Source organism: Cetorhinus maximus, chromosome 8, assembly GCF_964194155.1.
Source record: "Cetorhinus maximus chromosome 8, sCetMax3.hap1.1, whole genome shotgun sequence".
Lineage (NCBI taxonomy): Eukaryota > Metazoa > Chordata > Chondrichthyes > Lamniformes > Cetorhinidae > Cetorhinus > Cetorhinus maximus.
In genome coordinates, this window is record NC_135886.1 from 119,983,700 (window position 1) to 120,005,797 (window position 22,098).

The 22,098-nt window shown below is 41.2% G+C and overlaps 1 protein-coding gene across 3 annotated transcripts in view; it reads left to right on the plus strand.

The window, feature by feature from the left end:
• amot (angiomotin) overlaps positions 1-17,434 on the plus strand; it is a 58,946-nt gene extending 41,512 nt beyond the window's left edge. For 2 of the 3 annotated variants that reach the window (XM_078547505.1, XM_078547503.1), the window contains exons 9-12: positions 1,432-1,554; positions 9,876-10,108; positions 11,224-11,436; positions 13,457-17,434. In XM_078547505.1, coding sequence (XP_078403631.1) covers positions 1,432-1,554; positions 9,876-10,108; positions 11,224-11,436; positions 13,457-13,554 — 667 coding nt within the window. In that variant the 3' untranslated portion in view covers positions 13,555-17,434. The remainder of the gene's footprint in view (positions 1-1,431; positions 1,555-9,875; positions 10,109-11,223; positions 11,437-13,456) is intronic. The other variant, XM_078547504.1, reaches the window with a different exon arrangement.
• Positions 17,435-22,098: the final 4,664 nt, after the last annotated feature.

Genomic DNA, 22,098 nt, shown 5'->3' on the forward strand with positions numbered 1-22,098 from the left:
CTGTTAGTGACAGATTGATTTAAATAACTATAATATTTTTAAAGAAGTTGTATGATTTTTATCACCCACTTTCATAATGTAGTCCTTCCCGTTAGCTGAGGCTTGATGAAATCCTCACACATGACTCTCATCATGTTGGAATTTCTGTGCACGTTGTCGCTAGACCACAAACTGAACCACTGCACTAACCTTGGCTAGAGGTTCATCTGTATTTTCAAAACAAGAAGTTATAGTAGCCTTCATATGGAGCATTTCCTGAGCTCACTGAAGAAGGCTTAGTTATACTTCGGTCCTGATGTATCACCTGCATCAAGGTGTTTAATCAACTGCAGATTCAATATAATCAATTGACAAATTTTTGCACTGCAACCCAAAAAGCTTTTTATTCAGGAATTCAGCATAAACAAAGCTCTGAAGAAAAACACACAGGTTAGATTTTTGAAATGTTTTGTCCTTTAAATAGGATTACACCGGATATACGGCACAAACAGGATATTTGACCTAACCCGTGCATGCTGCTGTTGATGCTCCACTTGATCCTCCTCCCATCTTTCCTCATCTAAATCTGTCGTCATAATCCTCTATTCCCTTCTCCCTCATTGGCTTGTCTAGCTTCTCCTTCAATGCATCCATATTAATAGCTCCAACTATTCCCTGTGGTAGTGAGCTCCACATTCTCACCATTCTTTGGGCAAAGAAGTTTCTTCTGAAGTCCCTATTGGATTTCTTGGTGATGATCTTGTAATGATCATATATATGCTCTTCCCCACAAGAGGAAACATTCTCTCTGTATCCACTCAAATCATAAGTTTTCATAATTAAAATACTGTACCTCTATTAGGTCACCATTCGTCTTTTTTTTTCCCCAAGAGGCAAGTTTCTGAAGTTTCTGGACTTTTCCTGAAATGTACATTAAAGCTAATTAACTAAGCTTTGTATGGTTATCAAAATTGTGAATGTATAATCGAGTGAACATGAGTACATACATAGAATCTCCCCTAATTACCTTATGAGGCAGTAACTCTTGGTGTAGAGTTCCATACAGGTTATAACCCTTTGGTAGCTTACCCAAGTAACCATTCTTTATCCTTCACCCCAGATAGTGTCAGGAGCTTATTTAATTACAGCAGGCATCACTGCTACACCCTAACGTATTATTAGTCGACGTTCATGTACAACTTCCATCTGACTGAACTGCAGTCAGGACCAAATGCCTAGCCCAGGGAGGTTAAGCCAACTGTATCACTTATTGCCAACCAGGCTAAGATCATTAATGCAGCAGAGATTGGGAATTAAACCTGAGAACCACTGGGTTGGCATGATTCAGTAACACAGCGATGGTGAATTTGCTCACTAAATCATGTGTAACAAATTATGTGAATTTAGACAGAGTCAACTGCAGTACTAGTTTTGGTTGTTGTGTGTTGTTAGGGATACCACGGTTCTAGGCCATTCTCCAAATGGTAGCTACGAAACATCCTTGGAAGCCCGGATTCAGAAGGAAGAGGAGGAAATCCTGATGGCTAATAGGAGGTGTCTTGACATGGAAAGCAGGTGGGCCAAGATGCATTAGTATCCTCATACTAGAATGTGCTGCTGTGTTTGTTAAATTATATTTTATACATGTACATTTTAAAATGTTACAGGGAGAAAATTTCACTGGCATTTTGCTTAATTGGCACTTTTTATATAAATTTACATTTTTACATCTTAATACTCTCTCTTCAGATGCCACTTTTGAGAAATCACATTATGTATGAAGTAACAGTGAATCAATTTTTTTTATAAAGTGTACAGAAAGCAAACCTGTCATTTCTCTCATCTATAGGTAAGTTGACTTGTCAGGGAGAGAAGCCATGTTTCTGTTCATGGCCCAACAACAATTTGCATTTAATTGACTTCACAATGTGTCAATTTAGGCTACTGCTTACAGGGAGCACCTGAGCCGTTTGTTAAAGAGATATCAAGTTAACAACTAAAGATCAGACTCTATGACCAATACTATGAGAGACCCATCACCATCTATAATGTATTAAGTGCTACATGTAGTGTGTGCTTTCTGTAACTGCTTTCTTTGGTCTTTTCTGTCACGTCACTCTCTTGCTTCTGAACTTAGTTATTTATTATAGTTACCTCTGACCTGAGTTCTCCCAATTCCACCTCTTAAGTTGGGTGGCACTGGTCTCCACAGACCTTACCTGCCTCAGACCAGTGGAATTTGATCTTCGCCCCTGACACAACTAGCTCCCAGTACACCGAGTAAATGTAGCCAGAATTCCTATCTCACCATCACCAAGCTCATCCGCTGTTAGCAATAAACTCTGTGATTCTGATTACTAGTCCTGTTTGAGCCTTTGCTGCTGCACAACCCCTGATGCGCCCTTTCACATTCCAGCCTGTCACAGGTCCTCCCCATTCACCCTCTTCCTTTGTTTTTGTTTGCAAGATGTGGGCATGCTGGCAAGGTCAGGTTTATTACCCCTCTTTGGTTGCACTGTAAATGCGTTCCCCAGTAAAGCCCTGAAGCTTATTTCAGTGTTATGTTTTCAGTTGAGCTCCTCTTCTCCAACTCTGAGATTATATCTCCTTGGAATGATATACTGAACCACCCCCCAACTCCAAACAATACCCCGCTCTGGCTTCCATACCTCAGGGCAACTTCCTGAGAGTATAAGCTTTCCTCTTAGCCGCTGCCATACCTTGAGGTCCTTCCTCCCAGTGCTTTCAGGTAATTATTCAAAGTTCACAAGAGGCCATAGGCCTCCGTTAGAGAGAGACAACTGGGTATATAGCTCGAGGGGCAGCACTTTGCATCAGGCATGGGGCAAGACAAGGAGGTAGTCCTCCATAAATTGTACAGACACAATAAATTTTTATTCTTTCATGGGATCTGGGCATTGTTGGATAGGTCAACATTTGTTGCCCATCCCTAATTGCTCTTGAAAAGGTGGTGGTGAGCCACCTTTTTGAACTGCTGCAGCCCATGTGGTGTCGGAACACCCCCAGTGCTGCTGGGAAGGGAGATCCATGATTTTGATCCCGCAACTATGAAGGAACAGTGCTATAGTTCCAAGTTGGGATGGTTTGTGGCTTGGAAATCCCATGCACCTGCTGCCCTTGTCCTTTGCAGGTTTGGAAGGTGCTGTTGCAGGAACTTTGGTGAGTTGCTGCAGTGCATCTTGTATATGGTACACACTGCTACCGCTGTGCGTCGGTGGTGGAGAGAGTGAATGTTTACGTTGGTGGATGGGATGCGAATCAAGCGAGCTGGTTTGCCTTGAATGGTGCCTAGCTTTTTGTGTTGTTGGAGCCACACTCATTCAGGCAAGCGGAGAGCATTCTATCATACTCCTGACTTGTGCCTTGTACAAGGTTGGGGAGTCAGGAGGTGAGTTACTCTTGGCAGAATTCCCAACCTCTGACGTGCTCTTGTAGTCACAGTATTTATATGGCTAGTCCAGTTCAGTTTCTGGTTAATGGTAACCCCCAGGATAGTAGGGGATTCAATGATGTTAATGCCATTAAATGTCACGGGGTGATGGTTAGATTCTCTCTTGTTGGAGGTGGTCATTGCCTGGCACTCAAATGTTACGTGTTACTTATCAGCTCAAACCTGAATGTTGTCCAGGTCTGCTGCATATTGACACAGACTGCTTCAGTATCTGAGGAGTTGTGAATGGTATTGAACATTGTACAATCATAAGCGAACATCCCCACTCCTGGCCTTATGATGGAAGGAAGGTCATTATTGGAGTATCTGAAGATGTTTGGGATAGGACACTATCCTGAGGAACTCCTGCTACGAAGCCTCCGGAACTGAAACGATTGACCTCCAACGCTACAACCATCTTCCTTTGTGCTAGGTATGACTCCGACTAGTGGAGAGTTTTCTCCTTGATTCCCATTGACTTGAGTTTGCCAGGGCTCCTTGATGCCTGGTCAAATGCTGCCTTGGATGTCAAGGAAAGTCACTGTCACCTCGCCTCAGGAGTTCAGCTCTTTTGTCCATGTTTGGACCAAGGGTGTAATTGGGCCAGGAATTGAGTGGCCCTGGTGGAACCCAAACTGAGTGACAGTGAGCAGGTTATTGCTATGTAATTGTCCCATGATAGCAATGTTGCTGACATCTTAAATCACTTTGCTGATGGTCAGGGGGAGGCTGTAGGGTGGTGATTGTCTGTTTGGGTTGCATTTGCCCTTTTTATAGACAGGACATCCCTGTGTAATTTTCCACTTTGTCGGGTAGATGCCAGTGTTGTAGAACAGTGGAACAGCTTGACTAAGAGTGTGGCTCGTTCTGGAGCACAAGCCAGAATGTTGTCAGGACTCATAGCCTTTTCAGTACCCAGTGCCTTCAGCTGTGTCTTGATATCTTGGAGTGAATAAAATTGGCATCTCTGATGCTGGGAACCGCAGGCGGAGGATGAGATGGATTATCCACTCGGCACTTCTGACTGAAGGTAGTTGCAAATGCTTCAGGCCTTGTCTTTTGCACTGATGTGCTTGGCTCACTCATCATTGAGGATGGGGATATTTCTGGAGCCCCCTCCTCCTGTTAGTTGATTCATTGCCCACCACCATTCATGACTGGATGTGTCAGGACTGCAGAGCTTAGTTCTGATCCCATTGTTTTGAAATACTCTTATTACCCCATTTCTATCTACTTCCCTGTCTTGAGGTTTGCTACATTGCTAATATACCCTGCATATGCCCTTTCCAATAATCGCAGAGCTTGCAATCCTCTAAATGCTTGTAAGCTTTGCATTTTTTTGGATTTGAGTGCTTCTAGCTGCCTTAAACACTCTCTTCTCCAATATTCAGATATATAGGATGTTCTCCTAAATCCCAGGATCTCCTTTAGTGTTTACAGAATTGGAGATCCCCACTTCTATCAACCTACACTCACCCACTCGCATCCCAGGAGCTTGCCCTCTCCCAATGTGTTCAGAGTGGGTCTCCTCACCATAGCTTGTGGTAGATGAATTGGTTGTAATTTTTCAAAATTTCCTAGATCCTGGAAAGGTCCCATGGAACACAGCATGTGTAACTTCTTCATTCAAGAAAGGAGGAAGAAAAAAAGCAGGAAACTATAGGCCAGTTAGCCTAACTTCTGTCATTGGGAAAATGCTGGATCCATTATTCAGGAAGTAGTAGCAGGACATTTAGAAAAATCATAATACAATCAAGCAGAGTCGACATGGTTTATGAAAGAGAAATAGTGATTGACAAATTTATTAGAGCTCTTTGGGGATGTAATAAGTAAAGGGAACCTATAGATGTAGTATATTTGGATTTCCAAAAGGTATTTGATAAGGTACCACATAAAAGATTACTACAAAAGATAAGAACTCATCGTATTGGGGGTAATATATTAGCATAGATAGAGGATTGGCTAACTAACAGGAAATAGGGGGATGGGATAGATGGCTCATATTCAGGTTGGCAAACTGTAACTCGTGGGGTGCCACAGGGATCAGTGCTGGGGTCACAACTATTTATGACCTATATTAATGACTTAGATGAAGGGACCCACTGTTGTAGCTAAATTTGCAAATGATACAAAGATAGGTAGGAAAGAAGTTGTGAGGAGGACGGAGTCTGGAGAGGGAGAGATAGGTTAAGTGAATGGACAAATATTTGGCAGATGGAATAAAATGTGGGAAAATGTGAGATTATACACTTGGTAGGAAGAATAGAAAAGCAAGGAAGGAAGTAGACCACAGAATGCTGCGGTGCAGAGGGATCTGGATGTCCTTGTACATGAATCACAAAAAGTTAAGAATCGAATACAGAAAGTAATTAGGAAGGCAGTTGGAATGTTGGCCTTTATTGCAAGGTGGATGAAGCATAAAAGTAGAGTTGTTTATAATTGTACAGGGTATTGGTGAGGTCACACCTGGAGTGATGCCTATTTAAGTCTAATTTAAGGAGAGATATGCTTTCATTGGAAGCAATTTAGGCTGACTTCTGGTATGAAGGGGTTGTCTTATGAGGAAAGCTTGAACAGGCTGGAGGTTATAAGAATGAGAGGTGATCCTGTTGAAGCTCCGCAGTCCTGCCACATCCAATTGTGAATGGTGGTAGACAATTAAACAACTCACTGGAGGAGGAGCCCCCACAAATATTCCCATCCTCAATATTGGGAGAGCCCAGCACATCAGTGCAAAAGATGGGGCTGAAGCATTTGCTACAACCTTCAGCTAGGCGTGCCGATGCCCAGTGGATGATCCATCTTGGCCTCCTCCAAAGGTCCCCATCATCACAGATGCTAGTCTTCAGCCAATTCAATTCACTCCACATAATGTCAAGAAACGGCTGAAGGAACTGGATAGTGCAAAGGCTTTCGAGGCCCTGACAATATTCCGGCAATAGCACTGAAGACTTGTGCTTCAGAACTTGTCATGCCCTTAGCCAAGCTGTTCCAGTACAGCTACAACACTGGCATCTACCCGGCTCTGTGGAAAAATTGCCCAGGTATATCCTGTCCATAAAAAGCAGGACTAATCCAACCTGGCCAATTACTGTCCCATCAGTCTACTCTCGATCATCAGTAAAGTGATGGAAGAGGTCATCAACAGTGCTATCAAGCAGCATTTGCTTAGCAGCAATAACCTGTCCACTGACACCCAGTTTGGGTTCCGCCAGGGCCACTCAGCTCCTGACTTCATTACAGCCTTGGTTCAAACATGGACAAAAGAGCTGAACTCCTGAGTTGAGGTGAGAATGACTGCCCTTGACACCAAGGCTGCATTTGACCGAGTGTGGCATCAAGGAGCCCTAGCAAAACGAGTCATTGGGAATCGGGGGAAACTCTCCACTCGTTGGAATCATACCTAACACAAAGGAAGATGGCTGTGATTGTTCGAGGTCAGTCATCTCCGCTCCAGGGCATCACTGCAAGAGTTCCTCAGTGTAGTGTCCTTGGCCCAACCATCTTCAGCTGCTTCATCAATGACCTTCCTTCCATCATAAGGTCAGAAGTAGGGATTTTCACTGATGATTGCACAATGTTCAGCACCATTCGCGACTCCTCAGATACTGAAACAGTCCATGTCCAAACGCAGCAAAATCTAGACAATAACCAGGCTTGGGCTAACAAGTGACAAGTAACATTCGCGCCACACAAGTGCCAGACAATGACCATTTCCAAGAAGAGAGAATCTAACCATCACCCCTTGACGTTCAATGGCATTACCATCACTGAATCCCCCACTATCAACATCCTGGGGGTTACCATTGACCAAAAACTGAACAGGACTAGCCATATAAATACAGTGGCCACAAGAGCAGGTCAGAGGCTAGGAATCCTGCGACGAGCAACTCACCTCCTGTCTCCCCATAGCCTGTCCACTATCTACAAGGCACAAGTTAGGAGTGTGATGTAATACTCCCCACTTGCCTGTATGAGTGCAACTCCCACAACACTCAAGAAGCTTGACACCATCCAGGACAAAGCAGCCCACCTGATTGGCACCACATTCACTGCCGACGTAAGTAGCAGCAGTGTGTACCGTCTACAAGATGCCCTGCAGGAATTCACCAAGGCTCCTTCGACAGCACCTTCCAAACCCACGACCACTACCACCTAGAAAGACAAGGACAGCAGTTAGATGGGAACACCACCACCTGGAAGTTCCCCTCCAAGTCACTCACTATTCTGACTTGGAAATATATCGCCATTCCTTCACTGTCGCTGGGTCAATATCCTAGAACTCCCTCCCTAGTAGCACTGTGGAAGTACCTACACCATGTGGACTGTAGCCGTTCAAGAAGGCAGCTCACCACCACCTTCTCAAGGGCAACTAGGGATGGGCAATAAATGCTGGCCTAGCCAGCAATGCCCAAATCCTGTGAATGGATAAAAAATAAAATAAGATTTCGAGGGGAATTGACAGTGTAGACACTGAGAGAATTTTTCCCATTGTGGGGCATCTAGAGCTATGGGTCACAGTTTCAATATAAGGGGGTCTCCCATTTAAGGCTGAGATGAGAAGGAATTTCTTCTCTCACAGGGTTGTTAATCTTTGGAATTCTCTACCACTGAGAACTGTGGAGGCTGGGTCATTGAATATATTCAGGGTTGAGTTATACGGATTTTTGAATTATAGGGGAGTCAAAAGTTATGAAGAGCAGACAGGAAAGTGGAGTTAAGGGCACAGTCAGATCAGCCATGATCGTATTGAATGGCAGTGCTGGCTTAAAGGTCCAAATTACTTCCTACTGCTCTATTTCTTATGTTTCTTATGTAGCTGAGCCATACAGTCCATTCCCAGTTCTATTATTCTCTCGCAGCCTCCCTCCAATACTCATAAGCCCCAGACCCTCCCACCCCATCTTAACCTACATTACACTCTCAATTCGGGACAAGCTCAGTATCCTCACCACTATGTTTCCAGGCTCCTGCACTACCACCCCATTTCTAACAGGTCAAAGATCACCCGTAGTATTTCTTCTGCCCAGGTCCAGGCCACATATGCCCAGTGCTGCTAGCCCCAGTCCCCACTGCTTTTACATGCTAGCTCATAATCTGCTACATCTTCTCTACTTTCTCCCTGTTTCTCATTTTCTTTAAAGGAAATAAGATAAAAATTTAGTACCTAACTAAATAAACTATAATAAAATATTCGAGGCCCCTGATTCACAGTTTTAGCAGGAACTTAGACGGAATCGTAGAATTAAATTCCCAAAAGATAATGTGACTAACTTAGTTAACGTAAATAAGCGATGCTTTTAATTTATTGTATGTTACAATGTATAACATGCCTCCCTTTTCCCCCCCACCCTCCTTCCCACTGAAATGCCAAATAGCAATCAAGGGAAAAACAGGCAGCCAAATCCCAGACTTCTGCCAGCACTGGTCTTAAACTAGTCACTAGAACAGTGCTTCCTGAACTTTTTCCCAGTGTGACCCCATTTTAATAGCTCAGATTTTGTGTGACCCCAGAGTGAAAATTTGGGGGATGAGAGTTGTTGAGGGAGAGTGCGGTGGGGTGGTGGTTTGGTGCAATTGTTGGATGGGAAGCTTTAGTTCTTGAGAGGGGGGATAAACAAGAATTGAGCGTAGGGGATGAAAAGGCAGAGTTTCTCCAGGAAATCAAACATCTACCTATTCACAGACTTTATTTGCAGCAGCAATCGGGCCTCAGAGCAGTCCGTTGGGCCACGCTCATCAACAAAAATAACAAGGATTTAAAGGGGCCTTGTAGCAGTCAGAAATCACTCCAAGCTCCACAGCAGCCATTGATGCTTTGGAGTTCGTGACCCCAAAATCTCAACTCGTGACCACGCTGGGGGTCTGAACCCACAGTTTGGGAAGCTCTGCACTAGAAAATGTGCGAGTATGTCTTAAAGTGACTTAATAATTTACATACCTCCCTCTGGGTGAAACATTATTCTTTACTTACAATGTAGAGTTTTCCAGCCGGCATTAACGATGGGTGACCTGTTCCTAGGCCTTTTCCAATGATACTTTAGAATTAGCTGCCAGAAAGTGAGGAAAACACTGCAGGCTGGCTGAAACATTTCATGTGCATCTTTTACCCATCCCTTTGGGAGGTGTCTGGTTCCTCAGTCATAATATTCCAGTACATGCTCTCTAATCGAACCACCCTGAATCTGAAACATTTTGAAGGAGCATCAATGGAATGAGTAACAGAACTGATGTTTCGGGGCCGATGATCTTTCATCAGAACTGGACCTGAAACATTGACTCTGTTTCTCTCTCCACAGATGCTGCCAGACTTACTGAGTATTTCCAACCGTTTCTGTTTTTTATTTCAGATTTGCGGCATCTGCATTATTTTGCTTTTGTATTCTAAAGGTTGAAGTGTTGAATGGACTTCGATATAGATAATTTTTCTTGTGTGCTGTTCCAGGATTAAAACTCTTCATGCTCAAATTATTGAGAAAGATGCGATGATCAAAGTTCTCCAACAGAGGTCACGGAGGGAACAAGTCAAAACAGAACAGCCAGCTGCTTTAAGACCTTCAAAATCTCTTGTTTCTATTTCCAATGCTACATCTGGGCTTTCGTCCTATCCCACACTGCTGTCCAGTAATCCAATAATTGAGGAGAAGAAGGAAGACAGGAGCTGGAAAGGCAGTTTGGGTAAACAAATTTTAAAAAAATTACAGGATTTATGATGAACATCGTAAACCATTTTATAAAAAAAGTGTTGAAACAATTCAATAACCATAATTGTCAACCAAAGGAGTTCTGATAACAAGATTTTTTTTTGACTGTACAGAATTAGTTAAGTGTCTGTCAAAGAAGTGTATCTCTGAAAGTATTGGGTCGAAAACTGAAATAAAATTGACCAAAAAGCAGAGTTGTAAAATATAATTGCCTGTAGGTTGTCTGTTTCTTTCTATGTACTACCAGCAATGACTACTTGGATTAATAATAAAAACAGAAAGTGGTGGAAAAATCCAACAGGTCTGGCAGCATCTTGAGGAGAGAGAAACAAGTTAACGTTTCAAGTTCAATATGACGACTCCTTGGAACTGAAGAGAGGCAGGAATGTGATGGGTTTTATGCTGTTGAAAAAGGGGGACAGTCAGGTTGAGCAAAAGGGAAGGTCAGGGATAGGTTAGCAGGCGGGGAGAAATTACAAAGATGTCTTGGAACAAAAGGCAAAGAGAGTGCGAATGGTAGTAGTAAAAGAACAAAGCCTTGGCCCAGAGTAGGTGTTAATAAAGGTCAGCACTATCTGAAAGCAAAATAACAGAATGTGTTAATAGCAGAATAAAGGTCAGTGCTGTCTGAAGGCAAAACTTGAGAAGATACAGGCAGGTACTCAGGGTGGGTGTGGGTGGAGAAAAGTACAAAATGGAGTTCAGAGTTCATGGTCTGAAGTTGTTGAACTCAGTGTTGAGTCTAGAAGACAGTAAAGTGCCTAATTGGAAGATGAGGTGCTGTTTCTAAAGCTTTTCAATTACGTAAAATCAATTTCTCCCCCTCTTCTGTTCAGAAGAAGAGTCATATTGGACTTGAAGCATTAACTCTGTTTCTCTCTCCACAGATGCTGCCAGACCTGCTGAGTTTTTCCAGCACTTTGTTTTGATTTCAGATATCTAGCATCTGCAGCATTTTGTTTTTATTTTAATAAAAACATGGACATTAGTTCCTCCTGTTACCCAGCAGAGACCATCACTTACTTGGATGACCAAAAGAATGATATTTCATTAAGTTTGTGTTTTTATTTCCCTCTCCTATTCCTTCAGGTTTTCTGCTCAGCACAGACAGACATGAGTCACATTCTTCCTCCTCTTCCCCAGTACTACCCTCCACACCACTTCTATCAGCGCATTCTAAAACAGGAAGCCGGGATAGTAGCACCCAGACAGAAAGAGGTCCCGAGCATAATAAATTGGGCACTACCTCACCATCGCAAGGAAAGCCGGGCAATAACAGCCCTGCAAGCATGGAAAAACCAGGTATTGTGTTTAATGGTATTGTTTTGTTTCCTCCGTTATACATTACGTGCAGTTAATCGGATCTTGCCAGGCTGGAGCATATTGAAACTACTAGAGATCACTCATTTCATCCATCGTTAACTGAGATTTATTTGTAACTTGAAATACAGGGAAGAAAAAAACTATATTACCCTGGATATCTATCAATTGTCAATTGATGCAAATACGGCCCATAGTGATTTCTCATCTTTATTTAAGAGGAGAAAATGAGCATTTTCTCCTTTTATGTACTGAAGGCAGTGACTTATGTCCGGCTATGGTTCCATAGACACCACTATCTTTCTAATATTTTGCCTAATTTCCCAGTTGTCATACACAAGTATACGTGATGACTGTTTGTTTGAATATGGTAGGGCAGAGGAAAGGTGTGGCGGAGGTGGGTATAGGTGAAGGGAACTAACCTACGTGGGTTCACACCCCAGTTGGGTTCACTGGATAAGCATCAGGAATGGAAATCCTGGTTGTGGACACCGGGGCCAGACCGATAGGATGAAAATCTCCTCTGCCTACTGTTAGGCTGCAACTGGTACTGTATCTGACCTGTGAATGGTTGGTGCAGACACTAGGTGACTGAAATAGTAAAATATCATGTTTGTCAGCACTAATATTTCTCATCGAGATGAGCATGAAATTCATAAGAAGTGGTAAAAACAAAATAGAGCTATTTAATTTTTTAACTTTCAATCAATAGCAATGATATGATGAGGTAAGAAAAGGCATCAGAGACTGCTACTGTGAGCAACCACTTTAAAACTAACTTTCACTTTGTCAATAAATTGGAATTTCTCCTGAACTTTTAAGATGACTCTCCCCCACCAGGTGCAAACAGCAAAACTCCAGAATGTCCATCAAGCACTGCAATATATTATATAGACCTGACTAGTTGCATTCCACAGATTACATTCTCAGAGCTTCAAAAAGACTGGAACCATAGGGCTGAATTTTCTTGGAATTTGAGATGCGACCGAAAGTGAGAGTCAACCCTGTGGTAGCAAGTAGTGGGACCTTGGGATAGCATTTTGCCAGCAGCGTCCTGTTAATTGGCTGCTGTCAGGGCCACTGCCCAGGGGTGGGTGCTCATTGGCCATAGAGAAGCCATTAAGAAACCCCTGGGAACCTGCTGGGTTTACCTGGCAGTCACCCCACATAGCAACAAGACCTCTCAACGTGGGAAAAATGCTGGAGTAGGAAGTGTTCCTTAATTAGGCCGTTAAGTGACTGAATTGGCTGTCAGGTAGATGCAACACTATGGTTTTCGCTGCTGGTAATATACCAAGGCCACAGGAAGATATTGGGCTTCCTGTCCAAAGCCTTCCCCCGCAATATTACCAGTGGGCCCCACCCCCTCCCAACCCATTGTTATAGGGCTGGTAAAATTCAGCCTATAATGTTCTATATAGCATTTACACATTTATGTCTCTATACTTTTAACCTTCAATCCCTTTTGTAATCAAAGACTCGTCCAGGTTCTTTTTCAGTGAATTAGCTCTAATCACTTTGTTGGAAGTCCTCTACAAATCTACTCTGTGAAAAGGTTAAATAAATTATTCCAATTTGTTGTCTCAGTTGAAACTTGCTGGTATTGTACTTTTATGCTGCAGCTCTGAGGTCACGTTTATATTTTTATGGTTGGCATATTAAAGACCAAAATGTTTTCTCCAGTGAATACAAGTTCAATTTTATCACTCCATAACTTTGAATTGCTGTTGGCTCATCACTGAACTCTACTTAAAACATATGTAATCTTGTGAAGAAATGTGCCAAAATATTTGATGTGCCACAGTATTCCAATACAGCCATGACAATAATATAATTTATTGTGATTGAGTGTCCTTGTTAATCTGAACCAGATATTGGATGAGTGTTCTATGTATTAAACTCTGAGATTTATTTGAAGCTTTCTGTTAAAGATTGCTTGATATCACTGAAGTTGTAAACACTCATTTTAGTAACAAATCAGTTTTTTTTTGTTTTTATACAGACAGCTTTCCTTTGAGCAATACACTTGACAGGAGAGTTCCCTCTTCTCCATTTGCGCAGGACCTTGCTGATAACGAGATGGTGGAAATCCTAATTTGAACTCTTCTCACCTAGGACAAAGTGAGGAGGCAATAAAGGGAATTTGAAATATAAAACCTGATCTCCTTGACATCCTTTGTGGGGGAAAAAACATGAAAGTGGATCCTCGTTTGTTCCAGGTGAAGTGCATATAAAGCTAGAGCACTTCAGGAAGCAACACAATTTGAACTAAAGGATGTATATGTTTTATAATCACATTCTTTATGAACAATGTACATGGAAAGATAAATTATCCACCCAGCCCTTCATAGCTCAGTATCAGTATGAACTCTTTCAAGAAGTATCTGCACTGCCTTGTACAGTACATTCCCACTCGAGTCAATACATTTACTGTTTAAAATTGAAGTATTACATACACAAAAAACAATATATTGATAAGACACAGTTATGCATTGGAGTTGCTCTTTGACCAATAACATTGTACTAAAGAGGAATAAAGAGCCTTTGAGGTGGAGGCCAGAGTCGGATTGAATCTCAAGTCACTCAATCCTGGCAAAAAGATCAGGTTCCCTCCTATTTTTGTTCAGGATTACAAAAAACTGGAACACATAATTTGAAGGTGGATGTTTCAAACACTCTGGATTGTGTATGAAGTAGTTCATTACTAATTAAAGTTAAATATGCCTTCATGGTCCTCTAGGTCACGTATGCAGAAACTCTTAAACGATCACTAAACATCTGTCCCAGTCCTAAATTTAATAGTTCCAGGATTTCATCTCCAATTTTCTCCATTTTCCAACTGAAGCCACTGTCTTATACCGACCATGTGGTTCTGTAGCACTGACAATCTTCCAGCATCTCGTCAAAGCGTATCATCTTAAAGAATGAGCCAAAACAGTGTTGGAAGGGCAATTCAACAGTGAGGACCACGCAGTTGAGCCTAATTCTTTTGGTACCTGGCATCTGTGCATGGGCACTTTCCACACTTAGGTCACTGGATAACATTCAAGAGCATGAATCCTGGCTGATTTTTTTTCTCCTCCTCCATAGCAAATGGATACCCAGATTAATTGTAAAGCTCCCTGATGTCCCCACCACTGCTTTCCTGACTAAGATCAACCTGCTCACCACAGGCAACTATTTCCAGTTTCAATCAGTCTTGAAAGGCCACCTGAAATACACCTCATGCATAGTTATTACAGACCAGTTTCAGTATAAACAACTGATGATAAAATGCATGTAGATCCAGTATAGCTCCTGGTTATGTGATGTCCCTCTTCTCCGTCGAAAAAAACCGTGTCTTCAAAATGTCATTCTGCTTTAGCAGTTTGCCTTTTAAGTATGTAAATTGTGGGATCAATAGAAACATGTAACATGCAACCCTATTTCGCAGTGTACCTTAACAAGTGGGGTTCAGACCTGTACCTCCTGTGCACTGTTTACAGGTAATCTGTTACTTTTACAATATCATCCTGGGATTCTGAAAATTTTGTCTAGCTTTCATATATCTTGTAACTTGCACGTTTCAGTCTATTGGTTAAAATATTGTAAACACAACAGACTTCATTTTACTCATGCAAGTTCTGTGGTGTCCATAATAATCCATTTGAGTCCCAAATACGTGGAATTTGGTGTATGCAATATATTTTTGGTGTACATTTAATAGACAGGTGTTATTCCGCAGGTATAACCAGATCATAAAGAAGCTTTATGCTTTGCTTAATCGATCTGCATTCAAACCTTTTATAATTTGTGGGTATTATGATAGCTTGGTAATCTGGAAAATAAAATAGCAACATGGTTTCCGGCCTTGTGAACAGTTTTATTGAGCATGTTGTTACCAGTGTGTTACAGAAAAAAAAATGTACTCGGGTCAGATGCACCCACTGCCATTACCATTACTGCCATTAGTGATAGACCTATAACCATAATACTTCACTCTGGTGTTGTATAGCTCAAAATACTTTGCAAGGGCAAAAACAATAATGAGCTACTGGACATTTTTGAGTTTGTGGACATATAATGAAAATTTCGTATGCCCATCATTAAGTTTTGCTAAAATATTGCAATGACACAAATTGCTCCATTTAAAATTTATCTTCTCCCTCCTGTTCAGGTTGTTTTATGGCTCCTCCTCTCATTCAGTGCTATTTACTGGGTGAAATAGTAGATAGGAGCCCTGAGTCCAGCCCCTTTAATGCTGGTCCAGAGTTGGCTTGGAGCTGGGTGACCAGAGGAGCTTGTGGAATGTGGGTGTAGAGTGGACATTCTTAATTGTCTGTCACATTCATGTGAAAATGTGGACCACTTCTACTTGCCAACATTGTTGCTAAAATATCTATGATCATAATAAATCACTGGAGGGTGAATGTACATTCTTTTTATGTAAAAATTGAATTAATTAGTTTTGAATAATTAATCATTTCCCAGCCAAGTTCTCACTGAGTTTCAAAATTTTTGAATATATTTCTGTTTGTGCAAGAAATGTTTATACCTAATGTAGATTTATCTAATTTATATCACAGTTGTGACTTGATATCTTTTAGTACACAAGTTAGTGACTTGGTTCAGTAGTAACGTTACGCCTGGAATATAACGAAAATGCTGCTATGTAACAGTTGTATCCCTTAAGTACCAAAACCCCACAACAACGTATGAGCCTTGTTAAAAGGCCATAAAATAACACATACCTAGGAAGGTGTTATAGTTACAAAGCAGAAGTACCTGAATCTTGGTTCAATGCTGAGCATTAAATCTAGACTGATAAGGGATTGCAATAGAAATTTCTCATGCATTGTGTGTTATAGTGTCTTAATCAGTGGTGATTAATCCAGCATATATTTATAGCTAAGCGTCACCCATTTTTACTTTTTGCTGATGTCAAGTTGATGGAAATTGCTGCACTGACTAGCCCAGTGAGATGGTGATGTACTCTTTGCTATTAAAGTGGTGCCCTCTTATCAGAGCCCAATTAGTAGAAAAGAATTGTGTTCAGCAACAGATGACCATATGACGAGCTCAGCCATAAATCTTTAATTATAATTTCAGCAAGTTGTGCATACAATTTATATAAAGAGTTTGCTTTTAAGAAGCCAGTTCCAAACTAAAGAAAAACAAAACACTGTGGATGCTGGAGATGTGAAATTAAAAACAAAGTGCTGGGAAAATCCTCAGCAGGTCTGGCAGCATCTGCGGAAAGAGAAACAGAGTTAATGTTTGGAGTTCAATGTGACTCCTCTTCGGAACTGTCCAGACTAAACAAACTCAGCTGTGCAAATAATAAATGAGATGCACAAGCTGGAAATGGAATTGACTAATGTCAGAAATTAATGGATAACTGGGAGTCATTTACATATCAAAAATAGTAGTTGTCAAGCTAACCTTCAGAAAGTAACTGTCACCACCTACATATTGGGGCACTAAAACATATTTTTTCGAGGGATAAAGGTATATAGTGTACATATATTTAAATGGTTCTGGTTCTAAAGCCTAGAACATTGCACTGCACCATTCTGTCCTGCACATAAAATTAGCAATGTCTTGTTCAAATTTGGGAATAACTTAGTTAAAAATACCAAGTCATGACTGTATATAGCATTTCAAAAGCTGATTTTTATTCCAGTTTTAAAATTAGCCTCACTGTAATGACGAAGCAAGAATTTTTTTTAAAAACCTAGGAATGGTAATGGTGCCTATCTTTAAGATTTTGATATGCAGGCATTTGGTTACTCAAATTGTGCACTTAACAATTAGGAAATAAATCTCATACGTGGTGCCTTTTTTAAAAAAAAAATCATTTTTACTCTGTTGTATATAATCCAAAACTATTGTTAGAATTTTAAAGCTGGCTTTTTGCTCTTAAGTTAAAACCAACTGTATTTTGTATTTTCTCAGTTGTATTGTTTATTGTATATTTAATAGAAAAGTTTTCTAAATTGTACTGAAATTGGCTCTGTGTCTTTATTGCCAATTGTATTCCAGCTTAATGCTACCCACATAAATAGTGAAACAGCTTTAAAAAATCTAATGTTGAAAGCAGAGTAATTGTATTCATTACAACAGAAACACAGAATGCAGAGAAGTGAGCATTTAGTTAAAACCCATTCTTTATCAGGTCCTGTGATGTTCATATGTTTTAATCAGTAACTAGAGCACAGATGCAGTACCTCTACTGTGCCACTGCCACCAAATGATTCATCCAATTGTTTCATGAGCAGCTATGGAGGAGCAGGGTTTGGGGTAAATCCCTTAGTAAAGCTTAAAATATAGTATGCTTGATTGCAGGTTCATAGATTGAATGATGAGTGCAAAGCATTTTTTCAAATAACAAGTTGTCTCAATTTCCTAATCAATTCTCTATGGAACAAGCAAATTGGGTGAAGTGTAAAATGGCTGTTGAATCTTTATCGGCCATTTCCCACTACTACCCAAGATGATTTTCAACCCCCTTAAAAAAAAAGAATGTAAATGCATAAGGTACAAAATGTTTATTGGGTGTGCTTTAAAAAAGACACATTCTTAACTGTTAAATTCAAGCTTAGAAGTGTGTTTTATAAACTATATGAGATTCCCCCAAATCCTGGGTCTCCTTAGGTGGCCATTGGCAATGTAGTGAGCACCTCAGATTTCACCACCACCTGGAATGATCCAAGATGATGACACAGCCGTGTTCAAATCCCAAAACGGCATTAGAACCAGCAGTTGAGGTCCAATCATGCAAGGGTATTAGATCATACCAGATATATCCTCATAGTTGAGATTGTGTGTATGTATAGTAATGAAGGCTTTCATTCCTTGCACACTCTGATTTAGTATAGTTCAATTTATAAAATATGTTCTTAATCAGAAGGATGCTTTGAATTGAGATTTATTGCAATTGACAGTGTGGTTCCACACCCTGACTGACTGGTTTCCATGGAAACATTGTAAAAGATATTGCAGGATGCTGGTGCCAACAAGGCATAGTCAGTGTAATCTGACTTTGAAAGCACTTTACCCAAGGGACAAGACTGAAATGTGTTTGTAATCAACCCAGTACTCTAGTGAAACTGGAAAAGAGCAACTGATCCCAGTCAGAATCTGTCTGTGCTGAATTCCTTACCCCTTTAATTAATATTGAAAGGCAATAATCTTGATATGTGGAGTTACCAATTTAAGCAAAAAACTCTTAATTACAACTTTAACACCAGGCCTGGCACAAGCAGTAGGGTGCCAACAAATATGAAGTTTATCATGTATCCATAAAGAAGTGAAGACTACCACTGGCTACTGTGACATGCCTCCTAGCAACAACCATGAGCAACATCAGTAGAAACCTTGGCAACAGGCTGGCTTGTCACACACTCAATTGCAGCTGTTGTGTAGCTAGCTGAAACTGAGGCAGATATTCCCAACTGCTTCAGTTTTTGATCCGTAATGATGAATATGTTCATGTATGTAGTGTTTAATGCTCAGTTTGTACTGTCGTCCATGATTTTTTAGCTTTCTTTGAACTCTAACCTGACTGCATGCACATGAAATTAAGTAGCACTTTGTGTAGCACTGGAGCTCCGCCAGGCCTTCAGATGGTCCAGAAGCCAAGAGTTGTTTGTTCCTACAATATTTGAGATGCTGTTTTTGAAAGGACACTGTCATTTTGCCAGGAGTTTAATAACTGAATGAATACATGGTGTGTTAGCAATGCCACAACAATGCAGGGTTAGTAGTACCACCAGATGAAAACAAATTACTCTCTCACTTTAATTTAAAACATGACCCTGAAAACTGTTCACGTAGCAGTGGATGATATAAAAGTTTTTTGGTAATATTCAAGCGATTTCAATGCTGTGGGACCTCCACTTGCAGTTGCGACAATAGTGACGGGAGGAACTCCACAGCATAGGCATGTACTATTGTTCGAAAGCTCCAATCCTTTTTGATTTTTTTTTGCCAGGGATCTTTCCTCCTATTTGTCACACTGCTTATCTGACACCCAGTTCAGGGTGAGCAGAAACCTCTCCAACTACATATTGGGAAGACAAACTATTGTCTTCAATCCATGCCACAAACCCCATTCCCTAGTCACCAACTGAATCCCTCTGTCTGGTAACAGGCTGAACCAGACCGTTCACGACCTTGGTGTTGTATGTACCTCAAAATGAGCTTCTAACTACATTTATGACCCCATCACAAAGACTATCTACTTCAAAACTTGTAACATTGCTTAGCTCCATCCTGCCTCAGTTCATCATCTGAAATTCTCATCCATGCCTTTGTTATCTTTAGACTTGACTATTCCAATGCTCTCCTGGCTGGCCTCCCATGTTTCACCTTACATAAAGAGTTCATCCAAAACTCTGCTGCTCACCAAGTCCCAGTTACCCACTATGCCTGTGCTCAATGACATACCTTGGCTCCCAGTCATGCAATACCTGTATTTTAAAATTCTGATCCTTGTTTTGAAATCCCCACAAAATCTTGTCCCTTTCTATTTTTGTAACCTCGATCAGGCCTACAAACTTTCTACAACCCTCTGACATGTCTGTGCTTCTCCAATTCTAACCTCTTGTATATCACTAATTTTAATTACTCCACTATTAGTGGCTATGAGTTCAGCTGCCTAGGTCCTAAATTACCTTGCTAAAGCTCTTCGCCTCTCTATGTCTTCTCCCTCTTTTAAGATGCTCCTTAAAACTTACCTCTTTGGCCAAGTTTTTGGTCATCTGTCCTAATATTGTGTATGTGGCTTGACGTTTAATTTCATCTTGTAGTGTTTCTATGAAGCACCTTGAGATATTTCACCACATTAAAAGCACTATTTGACTGCAGGTTGTTGGTATCTTGAAATGATCTGCATCATGTAGAGAGTGAAAAACACATTGACCCAGACCTTCCAGCCAGCGGCAATGCTGGGGCGACTGCCGCTGACTGCAAAGATTGCTTTGCTCCCCAGTCTTTTGCAACCTTCCAGCCGGGTCTTCCTGTTCCCAGCGGTAGCAGCGATGTTTCAGTGCAGCCATCCACTGGTGAAGAGGAGCATCTCAGAGGACATGTCCCCTTTCTTTAACATCAGCTGTCGTGTTCAGGTAAGTGGTTAAAGATCTCAAGTTTGCCCACCTGACTGCCTACACCCCACTCAGCCACTGCAATCAGGTTGGTGGTGGTGCAATTGGCAGTTGGTTAGGGTGGTGGGTTGAGTTACGCTGTTAATCACGGAGTTATTTCAGAGATTAAGCAGTGTAAAATTCAAGGGCAAGTATCTGGGTAAGTAGCCCGTTTCTAACCCAAGTCTCTGACACTAAGATCAGCGTTGGAGACATTCGCAGAGGGTCCCAGGCAGTGCAAATCAGCCTATTAGAAGTTTAAACTTCCTGGGCAATTACAAAGCATATTTATGCATCAGGACCTCTGATGGGTCCTAAAGTGCAACATTGGACACCTCAACATTCGCCGCTGTTGGCGGGAGAAGGTCTGGCCATTTGTCGGCCTGTATAGTCTGACTGAGTACAGCTTGTGTCAGTAAAAGAGTACAGACAAATAGCCTGTTAGATAGTAGCCCTGGATTGTTTACAGTGTTGGCATTGAAGTCAAAACTACCGATAGCAGCAGGACAAATGTAATAGGAGATAAGAATTCTGTTAATTGAAATGGTTTAGTGCAGGCAAAATGCACTAAACAAGTGTACATTACATTGAAAGGTGCAGCTTCTCAGTGCTGATTATGTTGAAAGTACATTTGGGACTTCACAAAGTTAAGTACAAATGATGAAGGCCATGAAGTTTATTCTTCTATGGAAACCTGAAGTTCTTTCAACACAGTGCCTAACTACCCACACTATCTTATCTAAAAACCTTTTCAGGTATTTATTAATCCTCGACATGACTCGAATCCATTCGAACCTGCAGTTATGGTTTATGATATGTCAGATTAAACATTTGGATTCCAATCAGTATGTAATACACCCCCTCAGGTTCCTTTTCATCTTCCTCTTCTCAAGACTAAACCTGCACTCTCAATTGCCTATTTTAACCTAATCAGAGTTGTAATGCGAGACAGGTTAAGTGAGTGGACAACAATTTGTCAGATGGAGTATAATGTGGGGAAGTGTGAAATTTTTCACTTTGGTCGTAAAAATAGAAAAGCAGAATATTTTTTAAAAGGTGAGAAACTTGTAAGTGTTGATGTTCAAACAGACTTGGGTGTGCTCATACAAGGAATGCAGAAAGTTAGCATGCAGGTGCAACAAGCAATTAGGAAGGCAAATGGCATGTTGGCCTTTATTGCAAGGGGTTTGGAGTGCAAGAATAAAGGAGACATGCTACAGTTGTACAGGGTTTTGGTGAGAGCGCATCTGGGGTACTGTGTGCGGTTTTGGTCTCCACATTTAAGAAAAGGCGGTCCAGCATAGGTTCACTAGATGGGTTCCTGGGATGTGCTATGATGAGAGGCAAAGTAAATTGGGTTTATATTTTCTGGATTTTAGAAGAATGAGGGGAAATCTCATTAAGACCTATAAAATTCTGAAGGGGCTTGATAAGGTAGATGTTGAGAGATAGATAACACGGGCGCGTTTTCCGGATAAGGGGCCGAACATTTAGGAATGAGATGAGGAGAAATTACTTCACT